General features: G+C 40.7%; 1 protein-coding gene across 1 annotated transcript in view; it reads right to left on the reverse strand.

Moving 5' to 3' along the window:
- The window catches only part of LOC106636187 (uncharacterized), a 23,949-nt gene extending 16,055 nt beyond the window's left edge, over nucleotides 1-7,894 (reverse strand). Inside the window, exons 1-4 of the mRNA XM_014348507.2 lie at nucleotides 7,461-7,894; nucleotides 3,583-3,686; nucleotides 1,002-1,178; nucleotides 727-924 (exon numbers count right to left, since the gene is read on the reverse strand). Of these exons, the coding sequence (XP_014203993.2) occupies nucleotides 727-924; nucleotides 1,002-1,178; nucleotides 3,583-3,686; nucleotides 7,461-7,894 (913 nt within the window). The remainder of the gene's footprint in view (nucleotides 1-726; nucleotides 925-1,001; nucleotides 1,179-3,582; nucleotides 3,687-7,460) is intronic.
- Nucleotides 7,895-13,549: the final 5,655 nt, after the last annotated feature.

Consider the following 13,549-nt stretch of genomic DNA (forward strand, 5'->3'; position numbering starts at 1 on the left):
ATCGCTCATCGAGAAATTAATTTAACGGATATATGGGAGCTTACATAATGGCTGGATTCATATTTTTCGGTACAAATATATCGAATAAACAGTGCATGCATTGTTCCAGTATGGTAAAATGTACTGGTAATACTTTCAGTTGACAAAATTTCAGACTGAGCATGATGCTTTTAAAACAAACTTAAATTAGCAGCGCGTGTATTCCAAAGGAAACAATTTTATTGCAAAAGTTAAACGACAAATTTAAAATTGTTATTAAAATGAAGTATGTCGAATGCTTTTATCCATTCCTCACATTTGCAAGAGTAAAAAAGTTTTAACACGAATTTTATTTCTTACAAAGTATTGATTTATGCTTCTACACCGATATTTGAGGAGACAAATTGAAAGCTTTTGGCAAAGATAAAAAAAAATCGTGTTATACATTTTTACATTGAAACGTCTTGTGCAGAAAGAAATTTGCACAAAAAAAAAACTTTTACGCATATAAGTGAACATTTTTTTCATGCAGTTTTTACAAAACTTTTTACATTTAACGCATGCAAATCATCATCACGAAAACATCATTCCGACAAGTTCACAGGTATAAATCATGCAAAATTTCAAATGACGGATCACAAAAGACTGTGATTGTCTGTACACCTCGAAGCTTTGGCGCAGATGGACGCGAACGAGCGTAAGCATATGTGAATAAAAATCCAAAACAAACACAAATCCAAACCGAACTTTTCATCTCCGAACCTTGGTACTGCAAGAGGAAGCCTCGAGCGGAGTAAAGCCGGGCTGATGCGATGAGGTGGAGCGTCAGAGAGTCCGTGTTTGAGACGATCTTGATGCCGGCCGCGCTGCCGCACGTCTCGAGCAACGTCTCCCCGTCGTCCCAAACCCGCACCACGTCCAAACAACTGCCGTCCCTCTCGTGATCTGCAAAACGAGCGTGTCAATGTCAAGCCGTGCCAAAAAAGAAAATATAGTACAATTGCGGGGTTCGATCGACTCACCTCGTATACTCAGGTCGTGGAAGGTCAGAACGATCCTCTGGCCCGGGCGTGACCTGAATGTCCAGCCACACGTGATGCCACCGAGATAGTAGAGCGGATAACCCGGTGACTTGAGAAAGCCACCCACGCCTTCGGGCACTTTGATCTCCTGGTTGCAGTATTTGTAGACCGACGCCTCTGCTCGGGACGTAATTAAAAGCACTTTCAGATTATACTGTAGAGATTCTGACCTCGTGACTAAGGGTGTTTTGCTTTGATTGATAAGTGCAAGGGTGACGAAAGTTGGTAGAGGATTCAGGGGCTGGAAAAGTTGTTCATCTCAACGTCTGGTGGGTGCATTATGCTTCTTACAATTTTTTGATCACGAAAATTCTTCATGTATTATACCTCTGATATTACGCAAATCTTTTGTAGAAATCATTAATGGTGCCATAGATTGACATCAGGAAATCAAATCAACGTATGGAGGAAGTGCAAATTCAAGACTTCATTCGTTAATTACATTTTACGTGATCTTCAACAGAGGTGACATATTTGGAAATTGAGACTTTTGCTGCATCGACTGAACTATCGATTGAGAAAAAAGTTTAATAGTGCAATATAAGCTTAAAAAGTACCCATTGTACGATATTCGTCCCACGCGAAACTCAAAAATTCAGAAAAACTACCCCTCGCAGCTGATCGAATCAACCCTCACATGTTTCGTGAACAGCTTTATTGTGATGTACCTATCGTTGACTATGACCCCCATTACGAGATGGCCGAAAAAGTACTCCCAACATCAGCCGACGAGAAAATCGTGACGCCAACTCCCCACGGGAGCTGTAACCGCTGTGATACTCATTGTGTCAAAATAGCCATCAAAAGATGCATCAGTCGCGTGCGGCATCCCGAATTTCGGTATCGTTTATACCACCCCATGATTTCAGACCGGGGAAAAGCGGAAAAAAGCATCTGCTTCTGTGACTAATGCCTTTCGTTGTTCGCATGTACGTGTGTACATTATATGTACGTCACGTACACGAAAGACCGAACAACGGGGCCACGTTTATCGCCCAGCGAACGCGAAGGGAGAGGAAAAGAAGATCCACGGACGTGCCTCTTTGTCCTTGCTCTAGATATTCGCGCGTGTGGGGGCGAGGGGGTGAGGCCGGGGAAAGTCCACCCCCCCCCCTTTTCACCCCCTGCTCTCTTTGTCACCCCACGTGGAAGGTACTTCTCTCTCCGACTATAGGTCCTCGATGTTTATAATGCACACTGGTGTAGTATTGGTGGTAGAAGTATAAAACCCATTTTTTTTCTCCACTCTGTATGTATATAAACTCCTTTCGTAATATAAATATCTTCTTTTTTGTACTGCTTTACTTTTTTTCACTTCGCCACCCTTTCCTCGTGCAGCTGTAGAGATTATGAGCTCGACGACGAGCAGCTATCATTAAATTACGCGGAAAGCTTAAAGCCCCGAGAGACAGCTTCGTTGTTGGTATCGTCGTTAGTCGTTGCAGCGTCTCAGATTCCTCGTGATTTGCGAACTGAGAGTATTTTTCCGAGTTACAACGAATTTTGATACGATTTTACGAGATAAATACTTAAACGTGATGGGCTGCAACATTATACATTTGGAACTGTGGTATAAGATTTGAAATCAATTTTGTTTTATGCATTGCACAAAATTGCTAGCTAAAACTAATTATTATTTAAATTCAAAGTTATATTTGCGAATGGATATCGGTGTGGAAAAATTGAAATCTGAGAGCGAAGAAGCCAAAAATACATCCCAACTTATTTTCAGCACAATAAATACTCTCTTTAACTTTAACTAGTTTATCGTATTGATATCTTGAATAGATGATAATGTGAACTTGTAGAACCATTCAAACTCCTTAAATTTTTCGCCAAGTAGCAGAAATAAAAATTCTAGAATAACAAAATTATTAAAACTTATAGAAAGTTGAGATAAAAAGAGCAAAATAAAGAGAAATGTGGTTGAAAGAATTAAGATTAGAAAATAATAGACAAAGAAAACGGAAATCTGTATTTGATAAAATTTTCAAATCATCGCATGAAACGCCAATTCAAAGTGTTTCACTGTTACAATCGACACAACAAACTCGAGGCAAAACCTGTCTCTCTTCCGGACAGAGACAAACCGCGATGCTCTCCTTTCTTTTTTGCGTACTCGTAATTCTGGGTGCTCGCAAAAAAAAAATGCGTACAATATAATGGTAGACAGCTGCCGAACGCCGCATCATCAGCCATCACCGATATAAATCTAGAACTCTCAGAAAGTGAATACAATGCACAGCCCGTCTCATCGCACCCATTTCTTGTGCTACCCTCAGACAAGCCCCACTCGAGCGAGAAGAGGCACGTATGAAATTTTCCGGAAAACTGAGAATTTAAAGGGGATCCCTGACCCTCAGGGGGGATGGTTTATCGTCGGGGGTTGTTGAACTCGATCTCGGGGGACGGAAAAGCGTCGATCGGCCGAAGCCGTACACAGTGCAACGTTTATGGCAAAATAAGGACGGGGTGGACACGGGAAAGGGAGGTGGAGAGGGTGCTCGACGAGAAGACCCACCTGGTATGCAAGCGTATTTGATTCTAATGTTGGCCGGCCTCCAGAAAAGCGCTTCCGGATGATCGGACATTACCCTGTAGCGGCAGTGGTGATGGCCCGAGCACCTGTGGAAATTCAGTTTGACGTGCATTAGTTGAGAACTGGGAAGCACGGGAGGTGTGTGTATTTTTGTTGCTGCAGCGAGTGGTAATTTTATACGGATTGTCGTCGCTGCAGTGCAAATTGTTTAATCAACTGTGCAGCTCGTTTAATGGACTTTAAATCTAATATTATTCGATTACAACACTCGCTCCTATACGATGAGGGTTTTTCTGTGAATTCTCGAGCTTGAAACATTTTACGGTTCATTAATATTGAAGCATTAAATTTTTTTTTAAATAAGTACAGTTTTAGGTTGAAAACTCTACAATCTTTTAAATACGTATACATGTAACTCCAAGGAAAAATTTGATTTATTTATATTTTTTGTTATTTGTATGTACGTGTGGAATATTATATCAATAATCTTTATTTGTATAGTCCAGATATTACGTGATCTTATAAACAACAATTGATAAAGTATAAATTCTCATCATCCAAAAAAACCTTTAAATTTTTCTTTTAAAGTTTCTCTTGTGTATGATTCCAAGGGCGCATTAACGTAGCTCCGCATAATAGAGCCAATTTTCCAGGACATTCAAACAGAGCTTTTTACTTGATTCGCATGCAAATTTGAACCGCACTTTTGCCCGCGCACGAGTGGTTACACGATAAGTGGCCACCGTCCCCACGACTTTTCTTAAAAAACAATATCCAAAACGCGAAAAAGCGCTCGCGTAGAGTGGGTATACCGGTATACGTTCAGGCAAAAGCCCTTCCACGGTAAAAAGGGTCTTTCATCTCGCAAGTGCACATTACTTTTCGCGCGCATGATGGATTTTCGGAAGATAGAGCCCCGTAGCCAAGGGGTGAGGCTGAGCTCGCAAAAAGTTTTTTGCACCACTGACTAGGTAAACGACCAACGCGTCGCTGAGGGTGGTCTTTTAAGGCTCCGTGGGTTGGGCTGGCATTTTTATTGCGCCAACGGGAGCAAGCGCCATATACACGTGCAATCTACAATCCACGCGTGTGCGGGAGGGGTGGCGACGGGGAAAAAAATGAATGGGGGTCTCGCGCGAGGGTGGAAAGAGTCGTGCGAACGGAAGTGTGCGTGTATGTGCTTTGAACTCGAACTGGTGTCTTTTGCCGTTCGAATCGGTGTTGTGCACAAATTGTCGTCGTTAAAATTTTACGGCTCGCTTGGGTCATTTTTTACGTCCGTTTTTGGTTAACTCCGTGAAGCTCCGTTGCACCGTTTAATCGTTGGATAGCGTGGAAAGCCTGGTGTCAAAGAGTGTTGGATTTTTCCATTAATTCTTAAATAAGAACTGCACGTGTCCATCGGAATAGAATAATCTGCAGAAGCACGGGTGAATCACACCCGAACGTAATTACTTGCAGTTCCAACAAAAATTAAAATAACAAGTCCAGTGAAATGACTCTTAACAGAAAATAATTCACGAAACAGTTTGTGTTGTTCTTAAAGTTTTTTTTTGCTTGCATTACTACTTTTATCTATATTTCATGTACAATCTACTTATATTATACTCCATAATACGGTTTAAAACAAGTTTGGCACTGATTGGCTGTACAATCAACACACATGTCAATGATTTTTTAATGCAACCTAATAATTACTTGTCGTTCATTTTTTTCTATAGTAAAGTAAATAGTTTGATTTGACGAAACCAAGTTATCAAACAGATTTGTATTTATTTATTCATTTATCAAACACGTATTTATGTAAAAAGTTTCGATTGCTTGAGAATATTTAGTAGTTGTGTACACGATAATTTTATTAAGTAAATAATCAAACTAATATTAAGTACGTAATGCTCGCGATTTTCTGACTCTTAAAAATATGTATTTAACGATTAATACATACATCTCATATTATTTGTAATATACATCAAGTGCAGTATCGATTTTTCTTACACAAGTTTTTTTGTGAACAACCAAAAACACTGTTTGAAAAAAAACACGCTTTGCGTTCGTACATTGCGTGAACGTACGAGAGTAAGCTGAGATTCGATATTAATTTTCGGTTGACTTTTCGACACTTTAGCCAAATGCATACAGTAATCGATCACTGCAGCAATCACGTATACCTCGATACTGTTTCAATAAAAAAAAAAAAAAAAAAAAAAAAAAAAAAAAAAAAAAAAAAATGCACACACGCACGACGTGGTTGTAAAGCACACAAGGGTGCACTTTGTTTACTGAGCTCAGATCTCAGGTTCGAATAATATTCATTCAGAGACCGTATTTGCCAGAAATATTCGAGGAGAGAGAGCAACGCGAGTATATATATATATATATATATATATATATATTTATATATATATATATATAGTTTGTATATCGCGCCCTAAAAATCAGCCGACATGCACTTTTTCGCCCCTTCCCCCCTTAGCCCCAGCATTATTTGAATGTTTTCTCTGCGCGTATACGATCTGATAGACGGCACATCTGCGGTGCACTCGTGTTTGCATTTTTGGCTGCACGTTCCTTGTTTAGTTTTTTTTTTTTTTTTTTTTTTTGCGGACGCTCGGAGGGTCGGACATTAGATACGAGGCTAATTTCCTTGTTTTCGCTTCGTTGGATCGATACTTAACTCGGACATAGGCTGAGTGAACTCAGCGTTTTTTTTTTTTTTTTTTTTTTTTTTTTTAATTAAGTTCGGGTGAGCCTCTTGAGCTATATTTAATTTTAGATAGTTTTTACGATAGATGGGCTTCGTGTTGATCTGCGGTATTAAAGAGCTAATGCGTTGCCTTGAAATTTTTTAATGCGAGTGGGGCTGCACTCGAAATTTTAATCTATTTGGATTAATCGCTATTGGGGTGAACTTTAATGAGAACATATTTGATTTCTACCTCAATTTTCATCAAAAATATTTTTATGACAAATATATGGCAACATCTCATAACCATGGTTTGCATGGAAAATTGAATCAAATTGATGACTTCTAAGTCTCATGGAAAAAGATATTATTGTCATTTTTTTCAAGCACACATTTAAAATTATATTTATTAAAAATGAAGAAAACAAAAAAAAAGCTCTGCGTGGAGTTTCCAACTGCACATATGGGTATATTTATCAATTGTATGCCTTATATTGTTATAACACGTTTTATCTATAGAAAGTATATACGAAGCAAAAATTTGCCTACGCGCGTCCACTTGTATTACACTCTATACCTATACCCAATTTGTGGTCGAGATTCTCTCGGTTCTATAGTTCAGGTAATTCTACACTTTACGAATTCGGTCTCCTCTTTCACGGACGCTTTGCTCATCTCCTCTAACAGATATACCCTATGTATTAACCCTCTGTGTCGCTTTACCTCTGTACTACCAACCACTGAAGCCGTTCCGCATAATCTCAAGCCCTACAGTCTTTTTCGGATTTCTTTGGATTATGTGGCTTCTTTGTGTCAAGGAATACATACTTTTCGTCTTCGAACGCTTACATTCGTCAAATGAACGCAGGTATGCATTGAAGAAAAAAAAATTTAGAGCCAAACAGCTGATATGTTTTATTGAAAGGTGGGGTCTATCAATCGAAGTTGCGCCTATCGATTGTGCTCCTCGGGTACTTTAATAAGTTTAACCCCGTTTCTCGCCTAGAGAATAAAAAGGTGAATGCTCCGGTGTTATGTTACATACATGCACCTTGATCGTACAGAGACTCTCAGTTTTCACTCGCTTGCACATTTTTGTAACACTGCACGTATACACTAATATAAATTTAAATAAACATCGTCGTTTGAATAAAAGAAAAATATATTCCCGGGTTACCTGCGATTGAGTGTCTTCCGAAAATCGTACGGATCCTCCTCCGCTTCATCACCTGTGTACCTCCCAATAATATAGTCCCTCCGCATCTGTAGCAACCTTATGGTGGCAAAGAGCGACTTGTACCTGCACCAGCTCTTCCGATCCCATAGACAGGCGCTGGTGCGATTCGGCTGGTACTTTGCCTCGATGACGTAGACGAAAGCCGTGAGCGACCTGCAGGTCAGACGGACCAGTGCAGCCGAGCAGGTCTGCTCCTCGACGATGTCCATGATGCGGCCATCGAAAAGCTGGACGGCCGTGGCGTTGCGCGTGATTATTTGGCGCAAGCCAGGTGTGTGATAACCCCCGCGGGTCGACGAGCTGCTCAGTGATGTGCTCGGGGACAGCGCCAGGAGGATCGCTAGGCTTACCATGAGGCCCGCTGTCGTCGGCATCTTCGTTGCGCCGGCCTCTCATGGAGCCTGATATCTGTTGTGATTTTTCATACGATTACTTTTTTTTTTTTTTTTTTTTTTTTTTTTTTTTTTTTTTTTTTTTCAACGAACTTGGCTTACGTGCAGTATCAGTCGAGCTCAAGTGATCACTGCACTTGACATTGTTATTTTTTTTTTTTTTTGGCTCTTTTTATTTTTCATTGCCATTCCCTGCATGCGAACAATGGTACAGATGAAAAAAAAAAAAAAAAGAGTACTCCAAGCTGGCTATAAAAATTGTTATTCAGAGCTCAACCCGATCAGTTTGAAATAAATAGCATCGCGATGAAAAAAGCCGATGCCGAGGCGCCTCTTTTGCTCTCTCGAGATAAAAAAAAAGTCGAGTGGCTGCGCGCCAGTGCAGGCTCGACTTCCAATGTAAATACACGTGAGCTTATTCATACGTACATTTGATTTGCGCGCTGGCCAATGCTCTTTTTTTCAAGGGCTTACGAAGCTTGTAGCGCGTGCTCGCGGGGAAAAATTCGTACACTACAAAGATAACGCATGCCACGGGGACTCTGGAGTGGCTTTCAAAGTAAAGTGGAGAAGGCGTGATTGATGGAAGGATAAAGTCAAATGTACAGAAGCGCACGGATAATATTCTTTTCTCGCGGATGAGTGTTAGAGGAGTCGATTTGGATTTGCGGAAAATATTATGGATCTTTATATGTTTTTCACTCATGTTTCTTTCTATGTTTCGTATTGTACAGGTTCATCAGTTTTTTCGATAAATTTAGCTCGGACGATTTGTTCGTGGAGCCAAAAAAATCAGAATGATGATTCTAAAATGCATAGTGTTTTCTTGTTTAAAGTGCACTGCGTTGGGGAAGGAAATTTAACTCGCGTGTTTTTGAGCACGAGGTTTGATGGGTTTCCAGAAATAAGACGTGTTAAAACTGCAGTATGAGAAGAAGCGGTCAACTTTCTACTGTTCTGAATTGGTGTTTGAAATTTTTTCCGCGGCTGAAAAATCAAACAGAATTGAATACATACATTGTTAGGCGTTCATGTGGGCCTCGATTTTTATTAGATTTTGATATTTTTTTATTCTAGGTTACGTTATATTAGTTGAAAAGATGTTTACATAGGTGCGTTTGTAGGTCGGTCAAAATTGAAATTGAAATCGGAGTATGAAGGAGTTTATTTTTCGTTCGGTAAATTTAGCATTTCGTGAAATCTAGATACGTATAGCAAAAAGCTTACTTTTAGTTCGCGGATTTGAGTATGCGTAAACTAGTACTGCAACTTAAAAATGAAAAAACTAGCGTTTTATTAATACATTGTTTATGTTTTACATTGATTGATTATTATTGTTATCGAGTCACTTAATAATTAATTACAAATATCATCAATATTGCACTGTAAGATGATACAAATAATTTACTACCACATAATTCTTTACTTATTGGAATGCAGTGATAAATCATAGAAACTAGTGTATTGTAATCATAAATGAATCAGAAGATGGAGATTAAATCCTTTTATGTACGTGCGAAAAGATAGAGATCGAGACTGAACCGAGTGCCACCCGATAATCAAAGTCAGTCTGTTTAACAAAACCCATCTACAGCCACGTATATGCAGACTATTATCTTTCAACTCAGTTCCAAGTAAAAATTCACTTAAAACACAGTTGTAATTTCCCCCGAAAATGTTTATCGACACACCATATATACGTAAACAAAGTAGACGCCAAAAAGCGTCCCACCCATTTAAATCGCCGATCAAACTGTGCAGTATACGCACGTGGCCGAAACTGTTCTTATCGTCCTAGCCCATCGTCCCCCAATTCCCCTCCCTCGAAAAGTAAAAGCGATCAGCGTGTCGTAAAAAAATACCCTCCAGGCCCATTACAACCCTCCGTAGGATTAGCATGCGCGCACGTAATTTTCCCCCGTTTGATTTATCGCGCTCACCCAAGCCCGCAGCTGTTGCAGCGCAAAATATATACACACACACGCACCCAAATGACAGGGCACGCGTTCTACAACCCATGCACTCACAAAAAGTACTCACTTCCGGCTCGGAGGGGTGGCTTTGGAAGGCGATCGGCGCTGCTCCCCCGATGATCTTCCCAACCGAGCAGACTCTCGCGACCGATCGGCTCTTTGCGTTGCTTGTTGATCCAAGCTCTCGCTCGGGAAGCGGGAGAACAATATACACTCTCTTCGCCGTACACGGATGGCCAAGCGCGGTCTTGCGCGTTTCTCGGATGTGGAATCACACGTGGGTCTTACTGTTTTGTCTTCGAATCTTTCATCACCACTATAAATACTGTTTGTGTGTACACGCCTCTGTCGGATAATAACTTTTTTTCCATACCTTCGCTAATTTTTTTTACTCTTGAACTTACTTTTTTTTTTTTTTAAATACAAATCGACGGAATACTCTTTTACGGTAATACCTAATTGACGTACCTATTGATAACATATCGTAAAAAATATATGTACATGCATTATAAAAATATCTCTTGGTTTTTCACTTGTAAATAAATATATACGATTTGTAAATAGTTTATGAACAATGAACGATCAATTTTCAATTGCGACTAAACATTAGAGGACACTGCTCGCGCACCCACGACGAAAGACCGGTAAAATCGGTATGCTTTCGCGCACGTGCACTGAGACATCGGTGTCGCATGATCGACGAATTTGCACCATCGCCGTTCGAAGCACAGGCACTAGTTTTCATAATACTTTTCTTGGACACTACAGAGGCACTTATCGTTTGGCATCAGCTCGTCATTTGTCGCTTTATCGTTCGAAGACACAACGCGCTTACGTTCCGTGAGATGTTGTATTACCCTCGCTGACAGGCGTGAGAACATCGCCGCAAATTCGGCCTCTTGGCATCTCGCCATCGGCTACAGCTGCGTCGGACACTACTGCGATTGTTTACTCGACACAGTCTTAATTTTCCTTAATTTCCAGCATGTCACGAGTACGGCCTAAAAGAGCCTCGAAAAGAGCACTTCTCACCAAATCTGAGCCCTTGGAAATTGAAAGTAAAGATCCAATACATTAACGTGTAAAAAGTCGAGAAAAAAAAATTCAACCCCCTGTTCACCAGTCGATTTTCCCGTTGGTTCGCCGGACAGGCGCGCTCGAGTGCAAACAAAGTATACTCGCAGCGCGCGGAGCGACGTTACGTCGCCCACTGACGGCCTACCCTCCGCGCCACCTCTGCTCTATACATAAACAAACGTGCACACCCCGGCAGGAGAGCATTTAAAGAAGAAGGAGACCACCACCCCTTGTTTAACGTGTGTATAAGTGCGAGCGAGCCACGCGACGCTGAAAACCGAACTGATGCCGAGAACGGGATCCACTACCCAGCCGCCCCTCGATCTCTCTCCGATCTTAGGCTCTCTCGCACTCGGTAGCATCTCTCTTCTCTGTGTGTGCACCGCTTTTTGGAGAGAGGGAAATTATAAGCGTGCCCGTGTACCTTCATATATATATACGTATAGGATGCAGTGGCTGATCCATCGACGAGGGGTGGGTTTATAGTCCCTGTAGGGGTGTCTGTACCAAGTGAGAAGTAACACTGGCCCCCCCCCCCCAACACAACACGGACAGGTAAGGGAGCAGGCCGAGCTTTTTGTCAGCTCAGGGAAGTTGCGCGGGAACGGTTTTCTCTACATTTATTCTAAACTCATGGAGAATTCGGATGATTTGCTTACACGATCTAATTTTATTTATTGTGTTTAATTGAGTACTTCCTTGCTCTTTCAGGTCAATTTTTAAGTCAAGCTAATGAATATAATGGCCATCAAACAAGCGTGGTATACCGAGAACTACACGGGATGACCATTATATTGGATAGATAGTCAATCCAGTTGGCCGGATGAGGGCCTTTGTAAACCAGTGGTACATTTTCTTCATTTTTTCATGCGTTAGTCACTACATAATCGCGAGTTACGCAGTAGAATCACAAATAATTAGTTTTTTTTTACACCAAGAACGCTCGATCGATAAGTACCAAAGTTTTTTCACAGCAATTGGCCCATCACTGTCCAAACTACCTCTCTTTCTCTTGCTATACGCGTACATGTATTATGCGCATAACACACCGATACCTATATTTTATCTATCGTAACAGCGGATAGCCGGTCTGTTAGTGGGACCACCCCTCGGCAAAGGGTAGGTATACGCGTGTGCATGCGTCTGCTGCAGTATAGTTGGGGACTGAACTCACTCTACTCAAACCTGTACGTGTATGTTCAAACGTATATATATGTGTACACACACAGAGTAAAGATAGCTCCCGGGGCCGCATTATTATTATTTCCCAACTCCGTGTAGAGAAGTCCCGTCTCGTCGTCCCCTCCCCCCTTTTACTCTTCCATGACAGCGTACCGATCATTTTGGCTCTTTCTCCCTTTCGATTCACGAATGCGGCATATGATCTTTTTTCTTTGTGCAGCAATGCTCCGAAGTATCGTTTAACGGATTGATATGTTTTTAACCTTCCATTTTTTGTCCTTTCTAGTGCTCTGGTTGGATTTCCTTTTTATGAGCAGGGCACGGGTGTCACTGATCTTGGGGTATTTTTATATGGTGGCGTTAGCTGGAACTCGCGTGCAAGAAATCAAAAATTTTTTGTTGTTTATTGCGCAACTTGTGTCATTCTGTACCAGAAGAATTGTAATACGTGTATCTCTGAGTAAGAGATTCATTTTTTTTATTGTAAACAAAGAGTTGCAGTATATTTTTGTGTTGCAATTACTCGATTAACAGTAAAAGAAAAACAATTGTTTAAGAATAAAATTTTCATTCCAAATGGAGTAGATTATCACGTTGAACCATATGATGTCTCTATGGCTCTTTTAATTTACTCCACAAAATTAACCCTGACCCTGACATCGTCGTACACGAATTAAATTTAATTCAGTTGTTTTTTTACACACACGCCATTGATAACTGAATGCATCATACACGTCTAACTATTTATTTCTCATCAGCCCATAAACACGTTTCAAAAAAAGTTAATATTGTCATTAAAATCTCCATTGGACAGAAATTGTAATAAAATCAAAGTCTCACCTGTAATGATATACTTTTATGACAACAGACAAATTCACACCCCAGAAATCGAGCTTAAAACCCAGACGACTGGAAAAATCCCCACTCTGCTTGCCTAGTAGTACGGGTAATTACCATTTCACATATAATTGAGAGGAAAAATATCTTGGCTCACGTACATATTTTTATGAAAACAGCAACTCTCACGACTAGCACCGGAGCAGCTCCCCGTGCGCGCATACAGCTTCAAGTTAGTAAGCTTTCCCTGCACGTGGGTCACACACATATATAAATATTACTGTATTCCTTTTATCTGGCTCATGGAAATTGTATGTATAGGTAAATACTGTATAATACATTATACTATTGAAGGAAGAAAAGGGCCCAGAAAATCCCCGCGCTGCCAAAAATAAACGCGTGAGCCCATTTTCAGGTTGTCTCTCTTTCCTCCTCTTCTTGAGCAAAAGATAGTCAGACGTGCACGCATACCTACATAGAAAAAAAACCACGCATGAAGAGGACAACGACCGTCTCTAGAGCCCTTTTATCCATATCGTATGGGTACGAGCGGGAGGTATGGGGAATC

The sequence above is a fragment of the Copidosoma floridanum genome, unplaced genomic scaffold (assembly GCF_036245765.1).
Source record: "Copidosoma floridanum isolate Cflo_tuat_1 unplaced genomic scaffold, Cflo_Japanese_pri ptg000013l, whole genome shotgun sequence".
NCBI classification, from domain to species: domain Eukaryota; kingdom Metazoa; phylum Arthropoda; class Insecta; order Hymenoptera; family Encyrtidae; genus Copidosoma; species Copidosoma floridanum.